The 27,618-nt window shown below is 45.1% G+C and overlaps 1 protein-coding gene and 1 long non-coding RNA gene across 2 annotated transcripts in view; one reads left to right on the forward strand and one right to left on the reverse strand.

Annotated features, from left to right (window-relative positions):
* LOC122455106 overlaps positions 1-22,740 on the forward strand; it is a 65,160-nt gene extending 42,420 nt beyond the window's left edge. The window contains exon 4 of the long non-coding RNA XR_006273587.1: positions 22,597-22,740. This is a non-coding gene — a long non-coding RNA (uncharacterized LOC122455106). The remainder of the gene's footprint in view (positions 1-22,596) is intronic.
* TGM7 (transglutaminase 7) lies at positions 1-26,398 on the reverse strand. Its single transcript, XM_043489978.1, has 13 exons — positions 26,277-26,398; positions 12,863-13,045; positions 11,768-12,013; positions 11,058-11,176; positions 8,854-8,982; positions 8,595-8,772; positions 6,219-6,357; positions 4,844-4,947; positions 4,167-4,409; positions 3,373-3,699; positions 2,848-3,008; positions 634-767; positions 1-383 (listed from the first exon to the last, which is right to left on the reverse strand). Coding segments are annotated over exons 1-13 (2,124 nt in total). The 5' UTR covers positions 26,278-26,398; the 3' UTR covers positions 1-223.
* Between the last annotated feature and the right edge of the window lie 1,220 nt (positions 26,399-27,618).

Raw genomic sequence — 27,618 nt, forward strand, 5'->3', positions numbered from 1 at the left:
TGATAAATAAAGCATTTTTATTGTCTCTTCCCAAGATGCACAGAGCTTCCCTTCGCCCCCAGGTAGGCCAGGAAGAGGACAGCAAGGAACAAAGATAAAACACACCTCCAGGAGGAAAGAGCAAGGTGGGCCTGAGGGGTGGGTAGGGGACTGAAAGGGCGTCTGGAGGTGGGGCAGGGGAGGAGCTGGGCAACTAGAGGGCCTGAGGAGGTGAGCATGAGGCTCAAGGAGCCCTGGCTGCAGCAACAAAGATGTCCTTGTATCCCTTGATCTCTTTGATCTCGTTGCTGCTGACGAGGACTTGGAGCTGGCGGGGTCCGGCTTTGATGGGGTAGAGGTCCACTTGAATTTCGATAGTGTGTCCGGCCACCAGAGTCCCAAGGCTGCGGGTCAAAAAGGGCCTGTTAGAGCCTGGAGTAACTGCTGGGGTGGGTGTTCTGGATTCTGCTCTTGGTCAGTAAGCACCTCCCACCCCACCCTATCCCACCCACACCACTGATCGACCTCAACCTTTTCTGGAGGAAGGTGGGAGCAAGGAGGCATCATCCAGGAGATGAAGGACCATCCTGTGACCCCATGAGACTCCCCTTAGCAAAGACCAGCAGGAGACAGGTGGGTGGCCCTGGGACTCACTCATTTGATATCTGCCCATTGATGAGGCCACTGCCTTCCAGCACCATTGTGCAGTGACTCAGAGCCACCGAGAGGGTGTTGGTGAGCGAGACGTGGACTTTCAGTGCCTTGCCCACCTCAGCCCGCTCAGACACCTGTGTGGGGAGAAGACAAGGATATTGTGGGGATGTGGCCTCATTTCTGCACTCAGCAGCAAACTCCATCCATCTGTTGACCACCAGGGACTACTTATTTAGGGGTTAAGATGCTGCAGGGGAGAGAACAGAAGCCCAGGGTATTCGTGGTTATCACATACCCTGGCCTGTCTTGGAAGCTCACAGTACTTCTGGAAGCCACCACCAATGGGGAATTGGTACCAAGTTGAAATCTATTCCCTCCCCATCATCTAGCTCAGGATGGCAATTAGATTTCAACTTTAAGTGCCAGCTCCAATCTGTTAGTTGTGACTGATAGGAATGCTGTGTTAAAAAGGATCTTGAGATTATCCTTCAATTAAAAAAAAAAAGATCTTGAGGACAATCCAGAGTCAGTGAGAGTTGTGATTGATTAGTAATGTCTGACACAGGCATGGGATAAGGCAGTGGTGTCATATGTGCCATCCATGTGCCACCAATGATGTCCTTCTGAGGCCAGGGTCCCAAGAAATGTTAATGGAAGAGCCCAGACCTGACCCAGGTGTTCCAGACCCCAGCAGGATCTTTCTCCCACTCTGCTCTGTCTCCATGTACATTAGCAGACCTACTCTAAGTTTTTCCAGGTGCACTCAGTCCATCACATGTGAGGGCTGTGTCATAGGGCAATCATGACTTTGGTCTGTGAGTGGGAGGCAGGGGTGCCATCCTACTCACTTCTTGAGCCATAGTGCCTAGCACAGTGCCAGCCATATGATGGCTATCTGGTGGACAAGTGTTGAATGGAAATGACTCGACCACCCAGATCCTACTGGGAGCGTGTTCTGGCTCAATCAGAGAATCACAGAAAAGGAAGAACACACTGTGGCTCCCCTGGAACTCAAAGAAAAGAAACGAGTCCTTTGTACTCTAGTGAGCGTGCCAGAGCTGAACAAGATCAAAATAGCTTTGGTATCCAGCAGAGTCATACGAATAATTCCATGGTTCCTTAGCAATGTGCTCAGTTGCTCAGTCACACCCAATTCTTTGCAGCCCCATGGACTGTAGCCTGCCAGGTTCCTCGGTCCCTGAAATTTTCTAGACAAGAATGCTGGAGTGGGTTGCCATTTCCTACTCTAGGAGATCTACCCAACCCAGACATCAAAGCTGTCTGTGTCTCCTGCGTCTCCTGCGTTGGCAGGCAGATTTTTTAACACTGAGCCACCTGGGAATCTCCTTCTTACCAACGGGGACCAGTTAATAGCCCAGTTGGCATCTGCTGTGTCTGCAGTGGATCCTGCTGTAACCAGGGCTCTGTGTGGCGGACAGGGCCTCACTTCAGCCCCAGGCTTGCGTCTGCTCTTGTGATTCTGCCCGGTGCCCCCACCCCCCACCGTGGGAGGCTGCCTGACGACCTCACGGCCCAGGAGAAGACTGTCAGGTGGCCAGATGGTTTATGACGTGGAGTCAGTCGGTTCCCATTCCCGTTGGGGTGGAGCATGCTATTTAGGCAAATCCACCAGGTGTAGAGTCAGGTGAGGGTTAGGCCGTGGGTGAGTCTTCAGGTAAGAGGGAAAAGTGGCGGAGGGAGGCTTCAGAGGAAGGAAAACCCTGGTGATAGGAGCTGGGCATCATCCCCACCCTCCTCCACTGACCCTTCCTCCACCTATATTCATTCCTTGTGCAATGGCCTCGCCCTTCCCTCAGGCCTCTGAACTGGAGATGTGAGGCTCACCTTTCATTTGTTTCCCTCTTCCGTGTCACCCCTGTCTTATCAGATGACCAGGAATTTGGCCTGAATCTCTCTCAAACCTGTCTACTCTACTCCATCTTCCAGACACTGCCTTTCTTGTCTCGTTGCCTTAAAATGCGTTCATTTCCACCTCACTTCTCTAGAGTGTCTTCCTGTATATCCTCCATAAAATGTCACCTCCTCTGGGAAGCCTTCCCTTTGCACAGAGCACAGAGACGACACCATACTGCACTCTAATCATCCATTTGGTGTCCAGAGCAGGGACTGTGTCTTGTTAGCTGCTGTACCCCCAGCCCCTGGGTTGGCTGAGTCAGAGGGCCCCCCAGCCCCTTCTCTGTCCAGATGCCTTACCTCAATAGATATGTGGGGAGGCTCTAGGGAGATATCTTTTAAGACCAGCATGGACTTCCCTGTCTCCTCCACTTTGGCGATGCCAGACACGCGGATCAGCTTTTCATCCGTCAGCTTGTTTCTGTAATTGTTGTAAGGTAGCGCAAGCGGCCACTGTATATCTAAGCACAGACAAAATGCACTTTGAGTCCAGAAATGGGTCTCAGAAAGAAAGAGTGAAAATGTGTATGTGTGTGAGAGAGAATGAGTGTGCATCTACATGTGTGTGTGTGTGTGTGAGAGAGAGAGTGCTTACCCTGCACCCAAGGGTAAGCTGAGGTCACTGCTGTGTTTCCCTGCTGGCAGCATCAGAGGTATAGTACCTGGCATTCAACCTCCTGTCAACAGCAGCTTCACTGCCTGATGTACGTGAGCATGAGTGTGTGTGTGTGTGTGTGTGTGTGTGTGTGTGTACTGGGGGTGACTTGTTCATGGCCCCAAGCTCCCTTCCCTGTAGATGCCTTTCCAGGCCTGCCTCATACTCACCCTCCCCAAAGTCCAGGGTCAAGTGCACTTTTTGTCTCCAGAGGGGCTCCCGGGTACCGCCGTTGTGCAGCAGGGTCTGTGCACAGAAGCCCACCACCAGGTGGATGGGCCCCTGGGGGTGGGCTCTGTCCGCCACCCTCCGGGCATGCAGCCTCAGCAGCAAGTCCTGGCCCCACTCAGGCTTCCTGGTCAGGTGAAGCTGCAGCTGTGCCAGCTGGCCCACAGCGCCCGCAGACCCCAGAAGATCTAGGAAGGGTGAAGAGGTCCTCCGCACACCCAGCATTTTCTGGGAGGCCTTCATAAACACAGATCGCTCCTCAGGGGATCCTGACAGAAAGGAGAGCCAGGAAAGACATCAGTGGGGAGGAGTCAAGAGGAACAATGACCTTCTTGGGGAAACAAGACACCCAGAAACTCCCAGACCCCCTCCCGAAGCCCCAACCCCAAGAATAGCTGCCGAAGGAGATGATACAGCCTCACAGCTGAGAACACGGGGATGGGTATTGCTGGCTGCTGGGCTCAAACCCTCGCTCCGTCATGGTCCCTTCACCTCTTGGTGCAGGGTTCTGTCATGTATAGCCCAGGGATATCTCCTTGCCTCATAGAGTTGCCAAAAATTGGGGTTAAATGAGTTCCTGAATATAAACACTGGACGCTATTCTTAGTTGTCTTTTGAGGTGGTTGGGTTAGGTGGTGATGGTTTACACATGAGAGTCATCTTCAAACCCCTTGCCAGGCAAAGCAAAGGAGGTTACAGCTGCCCCCCTCCCTGCAAACCCTGGGGTCCCAGGCACCTTCTGGGTACTTGTAGGAGCTGGTGATGTTCTGGCGCTGGTCTGACCCTACCATCTTGGTGCTGATTTCCTTCCCGATGGAACTGGTGTTATGGGCCAGGATTTCCTGGGCCTGGCCATCCTTCAGTAGCCAAACAACTTCATCAGCGTTCACCTCGGCATACACAAATGGGGTATCGTAAGGCAGATGGACCTCCCCTTCCCTGATGGCCTTCACGGAGGCAGGGCCACAGCGGAACAGCCCTGGGCAGGGAACAGGAGTTGTGGAGCACTAACTCGGCTGCTGACAGGTGGACCAGGGCCAGTGGGGCGTGGCCCTGGGAGGCAGAGGAGGGAGGTGGGATGGGGAGAGGCAGTGGCATCAATGACCCTCCTCCACACGGTGCTCTCCAGTTCCCACTAATTCATCTGATGCTCACAGCCACCCTGGGAAGCATCATCCTCATCTTCCCTCCGTCACAGGGGAGCAAATGACTGAGAGGTCCAGTGACTCACTGGCCCACCCAGCTGTCAACGGCGAAGTTAGACCCCTGACCCGAAGTTGTCTCTGCTACAACTTTGGAAAGTGGACGAAGTGGGAAAGGCATCACTCCCTTTTGGCCTCCTGCTCACGGGGTCAGTCACTTTGATTGGCCTCCCCACAGAGCCCAGGCCCTTCCACAGTGGTCTTCACTCACCGCTGCTGGTCTGCTGGGGAGTGGGGTCCAGAACCTGCCACCCATTGTATCCTGGAGGGAGATCTTTCCGGATCATCCAGCACTCATTCCAGACATGGAAATTCCTGCAGAAGGCAGTAAGGAGAAAAGGGCTCACATTTTCAGAGGATTTGCCAGGTATCAGACCCTATACTGAGTGCTTTATATCATTGTTTCTTCTATTTTTTTTTTTACATTTTATTTGGAAGTAATTTCAAGCTCACAGTAAAGTTGCAAGACTAGGATAAACACCACCCATATACCCAGTTCATCTATCGTTAGCATTTTGCTCCATTTGCTTTAGCACTGACTTTCTTTCAGATGGAGATTTCCTAGAATAGGGACCTTCCTTTACATACTCTTATACAGTTCTCAACTTCACACATTTAGTATTCATACTTTATCTACCTTATGGTCTATATTTCAGTGTTGTCAGTTGACCTAATTATGTCCTTTATGGCATTTTTTTTCCACCCAATGCAGGATCACACATTGCATTTAGTTGTCCAATACCCTTTATGTCCTTTGAACTGGAAGAGTTCCTCAGGCTCTGTTTTTATCACACTGACATTTTGAACACAGTCTTGATTGATTGATTTTATCAGCGTGGCCCTCATTTTGGACTCACCTGATGTTTCCTCATGATTAGGTTCAGGCTGTGTGTTCACAGACAGAATTCTACATGAGTGTATGTCCTCCCCAGATACACTACTGCTCATTGAGCCAGAGGAGCTCAGAGCTCAGGAGCTCAGCCCTCGAGGAGCTCAGAGAGGGAGGGAGTGCCAAGGACAGCAGCTAATTCTGATACAATTCAAAGGTCTTACCTGGAAACTGGCTGGAAACCAAAAACAGGAAATGAGATTTGGGATAGAAGAGAGGAGAAAAGGAACCAGGGGAAGCTACAAGAGATAAAAGAATAAAGGGACACAAAGAGACACACACAGATGCCAGCTGGGAGGGAGAGTGGGGCAGGGAGAGGAGAGGTCGAGAGAGATCAGAGTAAGTATGCAGAGACAGCTAGTCCTGGCTTTGCCCTGAGAGAGAAACAGAGAAATGTCCAGACAGACAGAAAGGCTCAATGAAGGAAGAGTAAGATGAGGTCAGTATTCAGAGGGCACACAATCTGTTCATTTGGTTGCCAAACTCACAATACATTAACTCATAGTCTTCTATGTCTGAAATGAGCTTGAGGTGATGATCTGATTAGCCAGAACAGCTTTCTGGCTGAGGACTTATTCTCTGAGCACTGGCAACAATGTATGGGGCAGTATTTCCTTAACGCCAGAAAGCATCAGGTCAGAATTTTCCTACCCTACCTGGAACGGAGCAGAGATCTGCAGGAGACAGTGCCCCTTACCATATTTTGTCTCGTTTCTGAGTTGGCAGCATCTCTGCATGTTGGTCATAGTAGGTGTCGATGGTCAAGTTCGCATCGGAGTTGTGTGCAGAACGGAAATTGGAAACAACACGGGTTGGAACACCTAAGCATCTCATTACTAAAGAGAGGAAAAGCATGGGGAATTACCAAATCCATTTCAAGCAGAATCACTGGTCTCACGTACGTACTTTCTCAATTTTAAGCTGGAGGAGACAAAAAGGCCAAGGTGCTTGCAGATCCGTACCTATACCTCCTTTATCCTCAGAGCACCGCACCCAGGCCCAGAAACCTTGTGGCTTACCTGTCCTATCCATGGTTTCCATTCCACCAGGAGAAAGAAATCACTTGAGGGTCACTTAAAACAATTAACAACAACCCAACTGATCATTTAGGGCTTTTCCCATTTAGCAGCTGTCCGAACCAAAAACAGAGAACCTACACATTTGATAATTTGAAAGAAAAAAAAAAAAAATGAGACCTGTGCTGTGGTCAGAAGAGAAGCAGTGTGACCTTAAGTAGATGGCTTAACTTCTCTGGGCCTTAGTGCTTAGCTTATATGTAACAAAATGGAGTTGGACCAGATGATTTTCAGTTCTGAAATTCTGGATCTGTAACTCAATTCAAATGAAAGGGTTTGAAGGAGGTAAGAAAGAAATCAGAGTACAGATAGAAGAGCAAGATAGATTTATAGAGATACATGGAAGACATCAGCAACAAAGGAAATCGTGCATGGAGACGGAGGGAATGACCATCTTTGATAAGACAACAGCACCCTCTTGTGGCTTCTTAGGAATCACACAAAGCAGACACTAGACTATCCTACTGCCACCCCCAGACACCGCTGATCAGGGGCAGATGAAATTAAGCCAAGAGCCAGATGTGACCTTTGAAACACAGGTCCCCACCTCTAAAGGCAAGGTGAGGAGTTTAGAGAGAGGTTTATCCCACCCCTAAGGAGCCTGGCATGATGCAGTGCATGGGGTCACGAAGAGTCAGACATGATTTAGCGACTGAACAACAATCCTTCTTAGTAGCAAATGGTGCCCATTGAGGCTGCTATGGGGATGCCAATGCTTTGAAATGTAAGAGGACTATTAAGATTGGCCAGACTTTTTGTTTCGATTCATTCAAGAGCCCCAAAGGATGCCACCTGTCTGCAATCACCTGTCCACTCCTAGCACAGCTCCTGGGCTTTTCACAAATCTTTGGCAGGGGTGAGAGTCAGACCAGGGCTGTGAGTGGCCAGAGGTAATTTGGCAGGAGCAGCTCTCCCCTCATGTGAAGGCTGTAGATTCTAGGGCCTGGCAGTGAAGAGGCCCGGGGGTGGAGCAAAGAGGCAGACCCAGACCTTCTCCCTCTTCACAGAGTCTAAAGGCCTGAGCCCTCCCCCTTAACTCCTGCCTGGTCAGGGACATCCCAGCCTAAAGCAAATCTGGCTGTACTGTGCGGAGCATTTTCCAGTGAACACAAATGAGCACAGTGAGGTCACTTGATTTCAGCACTCATATTTAAACCTCTCCGCCGTCTGCAGCACCTGTCCATAACTGCCAAGCTGTGTTGCCCTTCTCATAAAACTCTAGAACTTTGGCCGCCGTCTCTGCCCTTCCCACTCTGTGCTCCCTCCTTCTCCAACTCAGAGTCAGCATGTCGGTTCAGTAAACATTTCTCGAGCCTCACAGTGGGATGGGCAGCACTGTACCAGGTACCCCTGCCTCTTGGGGGAGGATAAGCAGGCACCACAGTGCTTTCCCTTTCCCTCATATTCACAGATAATCTGACTGATGACCTGGGACTAAATTATAAATAACTCATAAATGTATAAAACATGGATGCTCCTTAAGGGTAGTTAACAAAGTAGCAAATCTCTTAATTGTAACTCCTCAAGAATCTCTCAGTGGTGTTTGGGAGGCAGCTCTGCCTACAGGTGAGATCAGGTTTTCCCAGATCATCTGCTGGCACCTCACGCTCCCCCCAACTTGCCCCTGACCCCAGGCTCATCTTGAGCTGAGGAGCCTGAGCCAGTGGCAGAAAGAAGCCAGTTTTGCCTCCACTTTGGGACCAGAAGCTCCTCTATCCAGGTGACCATTCTAATAGTCTAACTGCTCCATCAAGGAGTCTGTGGAGTGATTGCAGCAGGTCAGCCCTTCACTGGATGTTGCAGGGTTCCCTGAGACCAGTGAGTGTGCTGTTTAAGAGCTGAACGTCCACGACTCCTTAGCCGTAGGGCTGTAGACAAGCCACAATTAACCGAGGTGAGGTAGAGACAATCCCAGCCCGACCTCAGAGGGTTATCGTAAAGAGTCAATAAGCTAGTCTGCATTCCCACCCCGTTCCCACCCCGCCCTCCTCACTCACCCGTACACATCACAGCTGCAAAGACCCAGCACTGCCCGTACTTCACAGGCTGCCCGCCCCTGGCCGCCCACTGCCGCAGGATGGCCACGCTGCCCGTCCACTCCAGGGGGCTGACCCCCCGGGAGTAGTCCTCTCCCCAGTTCCCCTGCAGCACGCCGCTGTCGTCGTTGCTGTTGATCTAAAGAGGACAGACAGATGAGTTTCCGCGGTGCCCCTGCTGGGGACGCTGGGGCGGGGCCGGGGAAGCTTCCGGTCTTACCATGGCGCTCACCACCCTGCAGATGTACACCACGTCGTTCCGCTGCGAGTAGTCTTTGGACGGGTTCTTTAAGAAGTACAGGCTCTTGTTCAGAATCTCAAAGCAGATATCTATGATGTCTTCTTCAAACTTGCCGGGGAAGTCACGGAAGAACAAAGAGAAGAGTAAAAACGTCTAGAATTCTGAAGCCAACTCAGTAGCACTGACTTTTAGGGATGGTGTATGTGTGGTGGGGGTAGGTGCTAAATATCAGACCAGGTCCTGCCTTCAAGGAGCTTACAAGTCAAGTTGGGAATGTGTGAGATTCAGGATTTGAAGAACTAACCTGTGTGTTTCTGATGGAAAATGCAAATGTAATTTAGAGAGATGAGAGTCAATTTAAAGGAGCAGAAGACTACTGGAGCTGCTGGTCTTGGAAAGACTTAAGTAGACAGGAAGAGCTCTAGGTAGGGCTGTTCACATGAGGTCTTTGGGTGCAATGGGTACCCGAAACAGGCTCAGAGATTTTCTTTCTGGAGGACTTGTGGGGTTAGGAAATGATCAGATGGATAAATGTAAGGCTAGGCATGTGAGGCGTGAGAAGAGCATGGACAGCCTTGAAGGCAGGTAGAGGGTTCAGCATGGATGGTGTGGGCACAGAAGACAGTGTAGACTCAGGACATACAACGTATATTTGTACATGCATCCTAACCCTTTTGACTATCAAATGCCCTGGTAGTTTTCTAAGTTTCAAAAATGTATACAGGTTGTTAGGGAACAGGAAACTGATCTTCCTCAGCAAGGCTCCCTGCTTCCTGCCCCCACCCCTCTCTCCCCTCCCAGGGTGTGTGGACAGGGCTGAGAAGACAGTGGGAGGCAGAGAGAAACTATCCTAGCCATGGCTGGAGGTGGAGAGTAGAAAAGTTGCCCGGAGTCAAAGGTCCCCAGCTGTGTACTCTAACTGGATAATTAGTGTTATTAAAGAACTGCATGTATTATTTCAGTTATAACAATGGATTGTGGTTTAGTTTTTCAGAGAGTCATCATCTTTTAGAACTGTAGTTGGAAGTATTAGTGAACTAAATGATGTGGTAATTTGCTTCCAAAAAATTCAGTGATGAGGTAGGAGGAATGGAGGGAAATATACCAGGGATCAGCAGTTTTTCTGTAAAGGACCAAATAATAACTATTTTAGCCTTTACAGGCCACAGGGTCTCAGTCTCCACACGCAATTCTGCCATTGTGGCGTGAAAGTAACTACAGATGATACCTCAGTGAATGAGCATGCCTGCGTTCCAATGAAGTGAAGTGAAGTGAAGTCGCTCAGTCGTGTCTGACTCTTTGCGACCCCATGGACTGTAGCCCACCAAGCTCCTCCATCCATGGGATTCTCCTGGCAAGAGTACTGGAGTGGGTTGCCATTTCCTTCCCCAATAAAAGGGTATTATTAGACACCAAAGTTGGAACTTCATATAATTTGCATGTCACAAAATATAGTCAGCCCTCTGTATCAGTGGGTTCCGCATCCATGGATTCAACCAATAGAATCAAAAATATTAGGGGAAAAAAATTCTGAAAAAAACAAAAAAAGAAAAAAAAAATTCTGGAAAATTCCCCAAAAGCAAAACTTGAATTTGCTGCACAATTCCAACAGCTATTTACATAGCATTTACATATTTTTAGGTATTATAAGTATCTAGAGATGATTTAAAAGTACATGAGAAGTTGTGCATAGGTTATGTGCAAATATTATACTATGCCATTTTATATAAGGGACTTGAGCATGCTTGGTTTTGGTATATGTGGAGGCATCCCGAAACCAATGCCCTGAAAATACTGAAGGATGACTGTGTTTTGCTTTGTTTTTTAATTTTTGTTTTTTGGTAGTTTGAAAAGTATGAAAACCATTCTAAGCTCTTGGGCCATGCAAAAACAGGCAGTGGGCCACAGGCTATAGTTTGTAAATCCTTGATACAGATGAAACAAGATTCACCATAAATTGATCACTATTGAAGGTAAGAGGTTCATGGAGGTTCATTAGAGTAGCCTGTCTACTTGTATTATGCTTAAAGTTTTTCATACAAAATATTAAAAACTGAGAAGAAAAAGCATTTCCCCTTCCTTCCTTGTGCCTCTCACTCTAGCACTACACACCCTGACTTCTATTAGTGGTACTTCACGAGCTAACAGAGTTGTCTAAGGCCCACTTCAGGTGACAGTGTTACCTGCCCGTAGTTCCAGGGCCAGGGGGTGATGAATCTTTCATGACCCTTGTAAACAAAGCCATAGTCCATCATGATATATTCCTGCAGCAGTGTTTCACTTGGCAGGTAGACGTCGTCCTCTGAGCAGTTAAGAGTAGCAGAGGGGACAAAGCCCCAAACCAAAAAATAAACAGTAATAAAATTAAAAAACAGTAACAACAGTATCTTCCTGGATAATCAGAGAAGCAATGGGTTGATGGCAATAGAAATCAAGACTGGGCTCCTTAAAAGTCTATGTGCTTTTCTAGAGGCCAGCAATATAATCTATACTTTAGAAAAAGATCATCTTCTCTTGGTTTTAAAAGCAGCAAGCTGATCTTAGAGATTTGGAAAATATGGATGATGGAAAGAGGACAATGAAGATCACCCCTTCCCACTACTGAGACACCCATCATTACATTTTGGTGTAACCTGTCTGCACTTTCTTTTTCTGCACATATATGTAATTAAGATCATATGTGTCCCATTTCCTAATCGATTTCATTTAACGTCAAGCCATGAACTTAATTTTATCATGCCATTAAAAATTCTCTGTGAAGGTGATTTTTAGTGAGCATATGGTAACACACTGCATAGATGTCCAGCAGTTTATCTTCGGGACTTTCTAAGTAGACCCTCACAGAGCATTCCCAATGGATCAGTTAGCATTACAACCTGTGAACACGTTATACCTGCACTCCAAGGGTTAAAAAGTAGGATGAAGGTCCCCAGAGGGTGGGTCGTGCTATGACTTGGGTCCTGAGAGATCTCCATCTTCAGAGAGTAGGGACCAATGACTGCACTGGGCGGTGTGAAAAGGGAGACAAAGAGCGAGTTGGCCTGAATGGTGAAGTCAGAAGCACTCCAGCCGTTGCCTTGTCGGGCCTGGGTGAGCAAGAAGGTGGCTCGGGTTCCCAGCAGCTCCTTGGGCGCTGGTCCTGCGTAGGAGAGAACAACTCTGCAGTGAGGCTCAAAATCTATGTGACATGATTGCTGGGGACCTGGAAGGACCCTTACCTCCTCCCACAACTTGCTAATCCTTTTACTGCCACTGGGTGTCCTTGGACAGACACTTAACATCTGTGTAGTGATGGTCGTGTCTGACTCTGCAACCCCATGGACTGTAGCTCACCAGGCTCCTCTGTCCACGGGATTTCCCGGGCAAGAATACTGGAGTGGGTAGCCATTCTGTTCTCCAGGGGATCTTCCTGACTCAGGGATCAAACCCAGGTCTGTTGCACTGGAGGCATTTTCTTTATCATGTGCATGCATGCTAAGTCGCTTCAGTCGTTTCTGATTCTTTGCGACCCCATGGACCATAACCCACCAGGCTCCTCTGTCCATGGAATTATCCAGGCAAGAATACTGGAGTGTGTTGCCATGCCCTCCTCCAGGGGATCTTCCTGACCCAGGGATTGAACCCACGTTTTTTATGTCTCCTGCATTGGCAGGTGCGTTCTTTACCACTAGTGCCACCTGGGAAGCCCCTTTACAATGTAGGCCTCAGGTTTTTCTGTTTTTATTCTGTAAGATGGGATCATAGTAGTACCCACCTGAAAGTCTTGTCATGGATTAAATGAGATAATGTGCATGAATTTTTAGCACAGTGCCTGTTGCATATTTAAAAGTTGTCTGTTATTATCACAATCTTAGTTGGCTGAGTCAGCCAGATCTTAAGTGGACTGATAGGGATCTGGGGGTCCCAGGAGAAGAGAGGGGAGGGTGGTTCAAAAAGGAGAGGCAGGGGCCCTGTAGATGAACTTTGCCTTGGGGAGGGGTGGGCTTACCTGTCTCAGCCACAAAGGTGATGGAGTCCTTCTTCGAGTGGAAGGGACGGTTGAAATGCAGCTGGATGGTGAAGGACTGGCTACGGCGCACGATGAGCCGCTGGAGGCCCATCTCCTGTGTGTGATGCTCCTGGTTGTTCTTGGCGCTCTGCAGGTCAACGGACCTGAGCTCCAAGGCTGCCACTGCGGGGTGAGATGGGGCAAGGGGACAGCTGTGGCTTCCTGGGCTCAGCATCCCCAACACTTTTCGACATTTCTGTTGCACCTGGCTCTGACTCGGTTATGATTGCTGTCCAGATCTTAGACCTCTGCACCCTGCTGCCTAGTTTCAGGACTCAGAGAGCAATTCAGCACTGTGATTCCAGTGACCTCTGAACCTAGCTGAAGAACTGGGGTCCCAGACAACACAACATTTTCAGATAACTGAAAGTTAACCCTTGAAGTGCCGTCTTGTAGTCTTAATCGCTTTTGCTGACAAGCTTTCTAAAAATTGCTCTATTATCCTGATGATAGAAGAAAGAGCATACTAAAATCTTGTATGAATTAAGTCAAAGACTGGCGGCTACAGTCCACAGAGTCCCAGAGAGTCAGACACGACTGAGTGACTAGCACTTTCTAAGTCAAAGAACTGACTGGAGGCTGGGACCTCAGCTACAGGCAAGTCTCTGCTTGAGGATGTGGGTGCAGGTGGGTACCACAGGGTTATTTACAGCTTAATTTCTTACTTCTCAGCCACGTTCCAGGGGGATGAGGGCCCTGGCTGCTGGCTAAGATGTATACTTAGTGTATAATCTTAAAAGTCTCAAAGCATAATAGGCAAGGTGCAAGATGTCACCATCTTGGCTGTGAGACCTTGAGCAAGTCACCTAAGGTCCCTGGACATCAGTGTCCTCAGCTGAAAAGTGGTGACAATGGTGTGCCCACCTCCTAGGGTCCACGTGGGCATTAGGTGAGGATTCACATGTAAAGACCTTAGCATGGTGGCAGGTGCAGGCTGAGCACTCAGTCATCAGCAGTTGCTCTTAGCACTGGTGACCTCGGGTTGTGTTTGCTTTGCTCTTTTTGCTGGTGATAAAAATTCATTCAGGCCTTTTCCCCCAAGTAGTACATCAGTTACCTCAGTGGTTCTAAACAGGGGAATTTTTGCCCCCTGGAGGACATTTGGCAAAATCTGGAGACATTTTTGGTTGTCACAACTGGAGGAGAGACTGCGACAGGCATCTAGAGGGTGGTTGCTCGGGATGCTGCCAAACAGCACCCTAAAGGAAAAACTCATGTTTGCTCCAGCCAGGATTTGTGCCATTTGCAATTTGAACTCCTTTTTCACAAAGGTTCTTTACAATTTCACTAAACGAGTTCACTTTGATGGTTTTAGCCTGTCTTTGTTACCTGGTTGAATTTTTTTTTTTGAGTCCTAATTCTTTCACCCAAACACTTTCTCTTGCCATCTGGGAACTGGCTAAACTCTCTTCCAGGTTGTCATCCACGTCTTTGGTCATATGATGATTTAAACATTAAGGGTTAAGTCCAAGGCCAGTGGAGTATTACCGTTGGAGCTTCCTTCCACCTTAACACTGAGCCATTAGGAAATACTCTGTAAGTAGAGTTGTTCAGCTAGCTGTGACTACATCTAATTCTTTATGTGAGGAAACTGGATTAGGTGTTTTGTTTTGTTTTCTTTTTTTTTTTTGGATTAGGTGTTTTTATATTTTCTTCACAGTCTAAAGTCAAATCCAGCTTTCATTTTGCATCTTTCTCACAAATTTGTCAAACATCTGGCTGAAAACAGAATGTGTACAATGCTCCCTTGACCTTCCCCCCCACCAGCCCAGTAACAATCTTTCCTTGAGGCAGATTCAAAGATGAATCACTGGATCAAATAGTACAAAGTTTTTCAACCTCTTAAATGTAACATAGGCACTTAAATAGTTATATTATTGGAACCAGAAAATTCAGGGCACAATCCAAGACAGATGACTGTGAATAATTAGACAGCATTTTGTAAACATTTCTAACCTATTAGTAGTTTGTGAAATCAATTGAGAGAAATGTGACCAATATTTTTTTTAAAGAGTAGAATAGAAAATATCACAATGCATCCTACATTAATTATATTCACTTAAAATAATTATGCATTTAGCTCACTAAAGTGCTTTTCATGTCAGGGAGACAGTGACTTCAGAGAACCAAAGGGAGGGCCTTCAAGAGAGGAAGCAAAGATAGCCAAGAGGATCAACAAGAAATTCAACAAAACAGAAAATCAAGCAGAATCAATTAGTAAAAAAAACTGTAAAAAACAACATGGTAACGCCCACAAGGCTGTCTCACCTTGGCCACCAGCCCACAGGGGTTAATGACGAGTAAGATTAGAAATAAGCCGCAGCTGCATGACTCCTGGTGCTTGACTAACACAAAGACAAGGATATAGAAGGATCAAAATATATCCCCATGTATTATGAGTCTTAAAGTGAATAGAGACTTTAGAGCAGCTGTCTGCTTGCAATGAGCTCTGAGGTGCTAACCTCTTGACCTCAGAGACATCAAAACACTTGGACCGCCCATGTCCCCCTCCATGTCCCCCTCGGGTCTTGGCTCAGACGTAACCATCACACAGGGACTTTCTTAACCACTGATCACGATGCTCCATCCTCTGCCCTGTGATCATCTGCCATCACAGCAGCCTTTTGCCTTTCTGCAGAGCACACTTCATAGCATCTAGAATCAGTTTCAGGAAGCAGAAACCTTGGCCATCTTCTCACCCCTGGGCCCCTCCCTCATTGCCTAGAAGGAACCATTGTTCCTAATTGCTGATAATTGCAGCTGATGTTCGCTGAACGCTTACCACATGCTAGGCACTGTCTGAAGCATTTGCTGTGTCTGAAATCATTTCCGTTCTCTCAGCCACTCTGGGATGGAGGTGTTCACATTGTCGCTGCCATGCAGCAAGGACAGAGCTGGGATCAAACCCCCACAGGCTGGCTCTAGAGCCTGCCCCCTTAACCTCCACAATCTCCTGCCTTCCCTGGTGGGTGCTCGGAGATGTTTGCGTGGATGGATATGTGTGAAGTACAAGAATAACCTGGCGGGATGACAGTGGGGCTGTAGAGAAGGAGAGAGAGAGAGGCCTTCGAGGGCAGCAGGGCCAGGATGAGGAGTGGCTTGACTCCAGGCTGAGATGCTGCTATTTGCTCAGTAGTAGTGTGTGTAACGGAGAAGGAAATAGCAACCCACTCCAGTACCTTTGCCTGGAAAATCCCACGGATGGAGGAGCCTGGTAGGCTACAGTCCATCGGGTCGCAAAGAGTCGGACACGACTGAGCTACTTCACTCACTCACTCAATTTGTGTAACTCTCCCTAATGGGAGGATAAAATGTTACACCTTTTTGAGGGCAGTTTATCAACATTTCTTATGAAATGAAAGAATGCCTTGAAACAAATTCCTCTGATCCACAAATTCCTCTTCTAGAAATTTTTCCTAAGAAAAATCATAATTTGTGTGTAAAAGTATAAACATAAGGATATTCAGTGCAACCCAAATATCCTACAATAAGAACTGGATGTTGTTGTTCAAGTTGCTAAGTTGTGTCCAACTCTTTATAAGCCCATGGACTGCAGCATGCCAGGCTCACTGTCCTTCACTATCTGTCTCCTGGAGTTTGCTGAAACTCACGTCCATTGAGTCGATGATGTCATCCAACCATCTCATCCTCTGCCACCCTCTTCTTTTGCCTTCAATCTTTCCCAGCATAAGGATCTTTTCCAATGAGTCAGCTCTTCACATCAGGTGGCCGAAGTAGTGAAGCTTCGGCTTCAGCATCAGTCCTTCCAGTGAATATTCAGGGTTGAGTTCCTTTAGGTTTGATCTCCTTGCAGTCCAAGGGACTCTCAAGAATCTTCTCCAGCACCACAGTTTGAAAGTATCAATTCTTTGGTACTCAGTCTTCCTTATGGTCCAACTTTCACATCCATACATGACTACTGGAAAAACCATAGCTTTGACTAGACGGAACTTTGTTGGCAAAGTGATGTCTCTTCTTTTTAAGATGCTTTCTAAGTTTGTCATAGCTTTCCTTCCAAGGAGCAAGTGTCTTTTAATTTCCTGACCACAGTCACTGTCCACCGTGATTTTGGAGCCCCCCACAATAAAATCTGTCACTGCTTCCACTTTTTCCCCTTCTACTTGCCATAAAGTGATGGGACTGGATGTCATGATCTTAGTTTTTTGAATGTTACATTTTTAGCCAGCTTTTTCAGAATTGAATATGTAAAGTTTATCCCTCTCATCCTAATGTAATCAACAAAAGGACAAAGGATATGGGGAAATAATTCATGCAACTTTAGAAAGCAACACAGAAAATTAAAAAAAAAAACTATGTTAACAGATTAACTGCAGGTGGTAAAATTATGGGAAATTTTTCTTTCCTTTGAGTTTTTTTCTGTCAGCCCAGCATTTGCTTTGAACATGTATTCCTTTTGTCTTTAAGGAAAAGTGTTGCTTTGATTAAAGGCAGGTTTTTGAGGAGTGTCACAATCACAGCTGTGCTTCAGAATTAATCCAGACCAGAGGGAAACAAGACTAGGCTATGAAAAAAAAAAGACTAAGCTATGAAGGGCAGTAAGAATTCTATTGCAATAATCTAGGCAAAAGGCTAATGAGATCTCGGCAAAGGCATTGGTAGGAAGAAAGGAGGAACCACCCTGGTGTATGCGAGGGACTGGTGGCCACAGGCACGCAAGCTGGTAAACCTCTGGTGAAATACCTTGACTTCTTGGGCCTCCTAAGGCCTCGGCTAATTTGGATGCAGACTAGGGCAAGTTGAAAGAATTCACTGCCCACAATGTCCCAGGCAAGCAGGCTACTAATAAAGGTCAAGAAAGCTCCAGACAGAGGTAGTGAAGGGGACCAGACGGCCCCTGGTATAGTCAGCAGAGGGAGCGGACACCTGCCATTGAATGTCAGGTGGACTCAGCTCCTTTACTTCTCCTGCCTTTGTCCCTGCAGTTAGTCCAATTCTCCATCAACGTCTTTTATTTTTCCACTTCTCATTGTTATTGTCAGTTTGGGACTTTGATTAACACTTCATTCTTTCTCATCTCTTCCCTTTTAAGAAATATGAAAGGGCACTTCTGTGTGAGAGCTTACAAAGATTCCTATGTGATGAGATTACCACTGAGCATTTCTGTATAAGGATGAAAATGTCTCACTACCTAAAGATGCAAGTCTAAATTCCTTAGCCAAGCAGTCAAAGCCCTCCACGATGGGGTCCTAACACATGTATCCAGCCTTACCTCCCCACAGCCCATAAATAAACCGTACTTCCCCTGTGTGTATTGGGGCCTCCCAATAGATTGAGCCCAGCTTTACCTCTGGATGGGCCTGCCCCTCCCCACCTGTGTGTGTCCGCATTGTACCCATTCTTCAAGCAAACTCAGCATCCACTTCCTTGTGAATCCTTCCCTGTTATTTTAGGATGGGGAGCACCTGTAACAAGTTTCATATCTTGCTGACATTTACTGAGTGTTATTAAGCACCAGGCTTTATGTGTGTTATGCATTATCTCTCTCTATCCCTACAACTACCCAACAAGATATTACAAATTCCGTATTATGGATGAACAGACAGAGGATTCAGGAGGTTAAGTAACTTGCCTGGGATCACCTACCTAGTAGGTGGCAAAATTGTCATTTAAACCTAGACAGTTTGATTGTAGAACCTAGTTCTTAAGTTGGTTTGGAGGTTTTCACTTTTTTTTTACTTTCCAAATAAATGACTATTGTGCTTTATTCAAATAGAAACATAACATACAGACCTGAGAGGAGCAACTCCGGTGGAAGAACTGGGGTGGGGGTTCCCTTGACTGCCCTGTAGAGCCCTGTGGGTCTGAAGAACACAATGGAAACTGCAGTCCCTCTTAACCTCCTCATCCTACATTGCCAGCAAATCAAGGAAGAACAAGGTCCAGCACCCACCTGGTCTGTTGCCCTGCTCTTCAATGTCTTAGGCTTTGAACCACTTGTCTATCAGTTAATCATGTCCTACTATGTCGTTTCTTTGAAACATTGTTTTCATTTAATGGTGTCTAGGTGATTATATTGTTTGGTTACTTCCACTCAGTACTCAGCAATTCAAATGGCTGCTGGCAGGAGAAAGCATTACTCGACTGGCTGTACAAGTTAAATTATTAGGTCTTTTACAGCAAATGTAACAAAGGATGAATATCCATTATATATAAAAGTTGCCATAAATATTAAGAAGTCTTGCTATAATCAGAGAAATGCAAATGAAAACAATAATGAGATTCCATCTTTGATCCATTCAGAAATGCTTAAAAGAATAACAATCTATTTTGTGAGGGTATATGGAAATGGACTGTCTCCTATATTTCATATATGGTGTGAGTATAAATTCATACAGACTTTTTAGAGAAAATTAATTGATACTGAAGGGTAGCAGATTATGTCATCCCCAAATACACCACTTTAGGATAAAGATTATTTTGAGCCGAAGGCAATTGAGAAGCAGCAGATAAAAGAAAAGCTCTCTGCCCTCTGCTATTTGCCTAAAAGCAGGACTTAATTTGTGAAGGCTCCCCAGGCTTCCCCAGCGGCTCAGTGGTAACGAATCTGCCTGCCAGTGCAGGAGATGCAAGAGACGCGGGTTCGATCCCTGGGTTCGGAAGATCCCCTGGAGCAGGAAATGGCAATCCACTCTAGTATTCTTGCCTGGAAAATTCCAGGGACAGGGGAACCTGGTGGGCTATAGTCCGTGGAGTCGAAAAGAGTCAGAAACAACTGACTGAGCACGCACACCCCCCTCCCCTCTCTACGAGGAAGGACAGAAGTTAATCACCAGAGACAGCTCTAGACCCTCATTAACCCAGAGATAGCCCCAGAGGAATCTATATAACAATGTATTAACTAACCCTTATCTTCCATTAGTTCCCTCCTATAATTTACCTTCCAACAATCTACTGCCCTAGAAACTCAAAGTCCTTCTCTTTTGTTTTGTCCTTTTGTCATTTTGTAAAAATGTATGTTCTCTTGTTAACATGATGTATAAGCCCAAGTTCTCACCACTCCTTTGAGTTACTCATCACAGAGTGCTTCTTTGTACATGTGCAGTGCACATGTTAATAAACTTTTTTTCATTATTTGTCATTTGCTGATCTAATTTATAGGTCCCCAGCCAACAAGCCTAATTGGGAGAGGGAAAAATGTTAAGTTTTCCCTCCTCTACAAATATCCATCAAAACTTAAAGTGGATATTGTATTTGGTCCAATAGTTCTTCTTTTAGAAATCTTTCACATAAATATTTGTATACATATGCAAAGTTATATCGACAGGGGCATGTATTGCAGCATTGTTTATAAGAGAAAAATATTGGAAACAATCTAAATGTCCAGGAATAAGGCATAGTACAAAAAAATATTTATTAAAGAAATTGTATTTATATGCCCAGAATGGAAAACTGTAATTATTTAGACCAATTGATGAACCAATATGCACCAGCCTGCAAAGATTTCCAAGATATATGATTAAGTTTTTTAAAAAGCAAGTCATCAAATAATATATATTATATAATCTTATTGTATAAAACAATTTTATATAACCTAGTGTTATTTAAAAGCAGTTAGCCAAATTGTTGACAGTTCTTTCCAATGAGGAAGGAGGAGGATTGGGAGTACGTTGTACATAAAAGGGGACTTGGGGATTTTTATCCTAAAATATGAACTTTTTACATTTTATAACAAGCATTTTTGTGTGTGTGTATTACTTGCTTAGTTAAAGCATAATATGTTAAAAGATAATATAACATTTTAGGCTTACAGTAATTGGGGATAGCCGAGGGGGGAAATACCCTAGAATTTAGCACAAAAGTACCCTGGAATCTAGCATAAGAACAAGTCTCTGGAGAAGGCTCTACTAAACTCTGGCTTATATAAAAATACCGTGCGCTTCTCTAATTCCTAATGGTTTATATAATTCCTAATAGTTTATATAATATATAATTTAGAACACAGCTTTAAGAAATGCATACTCCATCTTAGTGCGCTCCCCTGGCAGGCCCGGTGAGTCTGTCTGCCAGGCTGACCTGGCCTGCCAGGCCTTCCTTCTCAGTCCCAGCAGCAGAGTGGCTACAGCTCTGAGGGGGCCTGAGCTCAGGAGCCAGGACAGCTCTGTAAGGAGCAGCTGGAGCAGGAGAGATCTAGGATCCTGGAGGTGGTCCTCCCTCAGCTCCAGAGTCAGCCATGGAAACGACCTCCCGAGTACCAAAGGCACCCTGTGGGCCTCCTCAGACCTTCCAAAGTCATTCCAGTCCCAGGATGTTAAAGCAAAGATGGTCCATAGCTTCAAGGTTAAGCTGAATCCATTCAGAAGAGAAGGAATAACTGTATGATTGTGCCAAGGTCTGATCGAAGATGAGGAAACAGGAGGAAGGGGGCAGATTGAACAAAGGAAGAGCATCAATTCAGGGTCTCCTGTCTCTGCTGTTCTCCTCCTACCCTCTCCAAACGCCTCCCTTCTCTTGACTTAGCACCTCAGAAAAGTCAGATTCCCAGTACTCACCCTGATCCATCTCCCTCCTTCTGTCAGCCAAGGCCTTTCAACTAATCAGCATTAAGACTCTAGACCAACTTGGCTCTCTAAACATTTAGTCATCTCACTAGAACCTTTCCCTCCATCCTGAGGCGGGTGGGGCAACCATTTCCTCCTCCTCCTCCTAGTACTCCTCCTGTTCTTACGTTTCCCGTTGTTCCGGGTACATCTTAGCTTAAGGAAAAGAGCTTCTGTCGAAAGCCTTTTTTAAAATTGCAGAGGGATTTGTTTCTGAGGTCTCCTTTTTAAGCTGAGAGTGAAGTGATGTGGAAGGCAAGGTGTGGTTTGGATCTGTCACTTTCTGCCTTTGTCACTTCAAGGCTTGGGACCCAATTCACTCTAAGTCAAGGAGAGAGATGAGGAAGGAAAGGAGCTACCCTCTGGAAGGTTATTCACGAATAGCCATAGGACCAGAGGACTTTGCATCTTGCATCTTTAATGAGTATATTAAAATGGTGTATTATTGTGCTATTGGTTAAAAATGAAGCTGACAAACTTTCCAAGGACAAGAGGGAATGCCTATAACATAAGGATAACTGGAAGAAAAAAGCAGGAAAGAAACAATGCAGCTTATTCCAATGTTGTAAAAGCTGTTATTTGTGCAGGTGGACCCATTTTTAAAAGACAGAAGTAAATACCATAAACTGCTCTTTTGTGAGAGCAGATTGTGAATGATTGCGATTTCTTGATTTATACTTTTCTTAATTAAACAAATCCACAGTGCGAGGGTAGGTCTTCCCTGCTGGTTCAAATGGTAAAGAATCTGCCTGCAATGCAGGAGACCCAGGCTTGATCCTTCGGTTGAGAAGATCCCCTGGAGAAGGGAATGGCTACCCACTCCAGTATTCTTGCCTGGAGAATTCCATGGACGGAGGAGCCTGGCAGGCTACAGTCCATGGGGTCATAAAAAGTCAGACACAAATGAGTGACGAATGCACACACATAGTGCAAAGGTAACATGTTTTAATACGGGAGGGAAAATTTTTTTTTTTTTCTGTACCACTCAGTATGTGGGACCTTAGTTTCCTGGCCAGGGATTAAACCCATGTCCGCTGAAGCAAGCACAGAATCTTAACCACTGGACCATCAGGGACATCCCAGGAAAAAAAAAATTTTTTTTTTTTTTTTTTTAAGAAAAAGTGAGAAACATAGGAGGAGGACCATGGCTGGAGATCTGGGCCTGAATATTCTACCAGACTGACAGTTTAAAGAGAGAAGCAGAAGCATCCAGTCAACAATCCTGGAGGAAGCATTTAGTTTGGTAAAATAATAGTGATGCAGAGAAAACAGAAAGATATTTACATATTTACTGATCATTGTCCAAGGTATGTAAGAGGCGCCTAATTGCCTGGGTTAATCTGTGTGATTCATCACACATTTCTGTGCCTATTATAACGAAAGCTTTCTGTCCTATCCTTTGCCTTTTTAAAATGTGTTGAGTGTGTTAAGGAAATAGTCCTAGTTGGATACACTGAACTCACTTGTGTTGGAGGGTGGTATACATTTTGGTAAATTTCCTTCTCGTTATTTTGTCTATGCTGAAATGGTTTGTTTTTTTCCCATAGTTGCAGTCATCCTGTATTTTAAGATAGAACTTGTTTAAAGTGACAATTTCCATATAAGACAATTTGCCATTCTACTTGAAAATATGGCCTTAAACAATATAATGACTTTTGCCTTGTAAAATAAGCTTTTATACTTTTAAAACTTATTTGTTATTTATTCAAACCCTTCAATTCTTATTTGGGGGCTTAAGTGGGAAAAGAGGTTTTCCTAAAATAACTATAATATTTTTATCCAGGTTAACCAAACAAATTCCATTTTGTCAATCCTGTTGGCCCCATTAAGACTGAGTGTCCCAATTTCCAGTACTATTTTCCTTCCCTCCTTCCTTCATTTTTATAAGAACTGATGACTGTGATGTTGATGGCATCATTTTAGCAGTCTTGAGGCACACGAAGGTATTAAAAGCTGATCTTTAACCTCTTGTTTAATATGTTGGTGGAGATAAAACACACATAAGTATTCTCTACAGAGGACCCTGCCCTGAGTAGCAGGGTCAGAACCATGGGGGTCTTTTAGGGAGGAGCTCAGGAAAGGCTTTGTGATATGTGAGCAGCCACTGGTCATGAAGGATGAAGAGGATTTGAGAAAAACAGAGAGACAGAGAGAGAGAGGTGGTATGAAAAAGAATTTCCAGGCCAAAGGCACAGCTTGAACAAAGAAGGAAAATGGGGAAGGATAGGGCTTCTTCTGAAACTGGCGTGGGAATTGTCTGCATCGACCAAAGAGAATAAAAGCAAAGGGTCAGAGGCTTGGAGTTTCAAAATTGTAAAAAAAAAAAAAAAGCTGTTTTTCCTTCATTGCTTTAGAAATTAGAGTCTTCTTGATGCTGGTGATTAGTTTTAAAAACTTAACATCACCCATCAAATTGAGCTCTTGATTACTCCCAGCTTTATTTATTACACTACTTACGCCAGCTTCTTCATTCTTTTTTTTAATTGAAGTATTATTGATTTACAGTGTTGTGTTAATTTCTGCTGTATGGCAAAGTGACTCTGCTATACATGCATACATATACATTCTTTTTTCTATTCTTTTCCATTATGCTTTATCCCAGGATATTAAATGTAGTTCCCACACCAGCCTCTTATATGTGCTGTCACTCCACCTGGAATGTAGCCAGGTAACTATATGGGGCAACTAATTTTTAATTAGGTTATAATCAATTGATTAAGTTATGATCAATATTCATTAGTTTTTATGGCCCAGAAATACCACTTCTGCAAATATAGTTGGACGAAACTGTAATTCAAAAAGATACATGCACCCCTATGTTCACAGCAGCCGAAACATGGAACCAACCTAAATGTCCATCGATAGATGAATGGATGAAGATGTGGTACATTATACAATGGAATACTACTCAGTCATAAAAAAGAACAAGATAATGCCATCTGTAGAAACATGGATGCAACTAGAGATTGTCATACTAAGTGAAGTAAGTCAGGAGGAGAAAGACAATATCATATGATATCACTTATATGTGGAATCTAAGACACGGCACAAATGAACTTATCTACAAAACAGAAACAGACTCACAGAGAACAGACTTGGGGTTGCCAAGAGGGAGGCAGGAAGAAGAGGGATGGAGTAGGAGTTTGGGGTTGGTAAGTGCAAACTACTATATGGGGAATGGATAAACAATGAGGTCCTACTGTAGGGACCTAATGTAGCACAGGGAACTATACTCAGTCTCCTGTGATAAACCATAATGGAAAAGAATACTAAAAAGAATGTATATAGTGTACAACTGAGTCACTTTACTATACAGCAGAGATTGGCACAACACTGTAAATCGACTATACTTCAATAAAAATAAAATTCGTGATGGTTTTGCAAATCATGTTCTTTGACCATATTATATTCTGTTTATAGATTTTTTTTTCCCCCTTAAAGACTAATGCCCAACACAGTCAAGTTTTACATTTGGTTTCAAGGGGAAAAAAGCCCTTTAAGCATAGAATCATTTCTGTGTTGATAAAAGACTAACCTCTATTAGGGTTAATCCACTCGATTTGTCCTACAAGACAGCAAGCTCTGAGATCTTTAACTCTAAAATAAATACAGACACATTATAATCCTCTCGTGGCTCCACACCCTTAATATGTGTTTACTGGGTTCTCCACTTGAAGATCCTGCAGTCACTTCAGATTCAGTATCTTCAAAATTGAACTCGTTAGCCCCACCCATCCCCCAGAAATTCATATAATTTCTTACTCATCTTTGTAAATATTACAAAATTTCGTTAGTTGTTTGGAACCTTCTGTTTGAAGGTCTTGTGACCAGCTGGAGAGAACAGAGGTGTCTGAATTAGGGAAGCTGATTTAGGGTACTGCTCCAGCCCTTCTGAGATTGTTTGGCTTTATTGAACCTTGAGCAAGGAAGTACTGATGAGAGCTTCAGCCCTGTGTAAAATGGGGCTGAGAGAGTAGTGCTCAGTTCATGGAATTCCTTTGAGAATCGAGTGGATGGTGTTTGTGGAAGTGTTAAAGTGCTCTCCAAACATTAGCCAGTTTCACTGATAATAGCAATATTTATGATCCTTCAGATTGTGCGATTCATGTTGCGTGAAAGACCACGTGGCAAGATCTGTTGCTAAGATGCTCAAGGAGACATTCATGACCACAGAGAAATTGTCATAGCCAAGTCCAGCCTCTCAATCTGTCTTGTCAGTACTCCTGGCTAGATTATTCTCAAGGGAACTGAGGAACCCATGGATAAGTAAACTGATTGGATCATGCCCTTGCCTCAGACTTGTCACTGGTTTGTATTGCTCCACACGTTCTGCCACCACATTTACCCTGACCAGATCTCCATCTGTATTGCCCTCAGTTCTACCTGATTTCTGATTTTTTTTGGTGGTTTGCTCAATTCCCAAATTAAAGTCTTTCTCCAAGCCATGCCCTTCTCTGGTCACACTTTCTACCTACTCTCTAGGTCTCAGCAAAAATGTCAGTCCCCACAGAAGCTTTTTCTAACTAGCTGAAGCCCCACACTTACTCTCTTGAAACTCTTGGATCCTTCTTCACAGCACTGATCACACTCTGAATTTGTCACCCCCTCAGACTTTTCTTTCTGTGTGTCATCTGGATGATCCCACCTGATTCAACTAAGCCCGCTACAAAATAGCATTTTCTGTACTATCTGAATTAAAACAACACCAGTCCTTTCCCTATGAAATCAGCAGGAAGTCCAAGAAATTCCTGGGATCCCTTCCCCATGAGTCCTAGAGCATCCCCAGGGTTGCTTACTGTTTTCCAGAAATCCTCCTGCTCTCCTGACAGCTGGTGCCTGCTTGAAGACTTGGAACTCGGCCTCACTCTTTTCAAGGATGAATTAGCTGGCTCTGCCAGGCTAGAGGTTCTTGACCAGCTCCATAAACCTGGGAGGATGGCAAAGGCCTTCAGTTATAAGGCAGGGAGGGTGGGGCAGGAGGGCTTAGTGAAATCAGCCACGCCTACTTGGGATCAGTTCCTGAACCCCTGCTGCTGAGTCTAGGTTTCTATCCAGACAGCCCCTTCCTGGTAATGAGCTGCACCTGTCTTGTCCTCACTTGCCTATCTGATCTCAGTCTGGACCACTCCAGGCCATCAAACTTGTTTTAATAACAACTAAACATCCAAGGGGAGTTAGTCATAGTTGGTCCCTGGGTACCTTTTCTTCCAGGATCTTCTCTTGCCCTTCAAAAATGATGGAGGAAGAGTAAAGGAGGAATTTTGTCTAAGCAGCTAGAACCGGGTTGGAGGTTATGCCTAGCAGACCCATCCGTTTGTCCAGCCAAAAATATTTTTATTCTTTTATTAGATATGTTAATCCCATCAATTATGCTACAATCATTTTTTGTTACATCTTCAGGCTGCGCATCATCTGATTTCCTCTACTTCTTTCCATTCCCACCCCAAAGCAAACATTGTCAGATCAGTTCCCTGCTTAAACTCTTCCATATCTTCTTATTCCCCTTAGAGTAAGATCCAAAAGATATAAAGCAGTCCCCAAGGCCTTGCCTGTTCCAACTTCTGTTTTCCTTCTCCTCTCTCTCTGCTTTAGCTATCCGTTCATGTGACAAATCTTTGCCAAGCATCTAAGTGCCAGGTGCCGGGGATACAACAGAGAATAAGACTGATGATGTCTCTGCCCTCGTGGAACTTAGACTTTAGTGGGGGAGACCACATTTAAATTTAGAGTCAATGAACAATGAAGTGAATGGATAAATAGACAAAATATACTCAGGTGGGGATAACTGCTCTGAAGAAAAACAATAAACAGGGGGATGAAAGAGAGAATATTTGGAGACAAGATTCTACTTTAGATATTGATCTGAAGCTAAGTGACAAAACAAACCTATTTGTTTGAAAATAGGGGCAGGAAGCATGAAGTTCAAAGGCCTTAGGGCTGGAAGCCGGGGTGCAGGGAGTATAGGGGTAAAAGAGGTGGCGAACTTTTGTAGGAAAAAGGCAGCCAGTGTGACGGGTAAGAAAGGTATGGGGAATGACTGGACGGGATCAGTGAAAAAGGAGGGGCCAGATCTCACTGTAAACTAAGGGTAGGAGTTTGGGATTTCCTCTGAGCTCCCCTGGTTCCTTGGGCACATCT

This window comes from Cervus canadensis, chromosome 17 (genome assembly GCF_019320065.1).
Source record: "Cervus canadensis isolate Bull #8, Minnesota chromosome 17, ASM1932006v1, whole genome shotgun sequence".
Taxonomy (NCBI): Eukaryota; Metazoa; Chordata; class Mammalia; order Artiodactyla; family Cervidae; genus Cervus; species Cervus canadensis.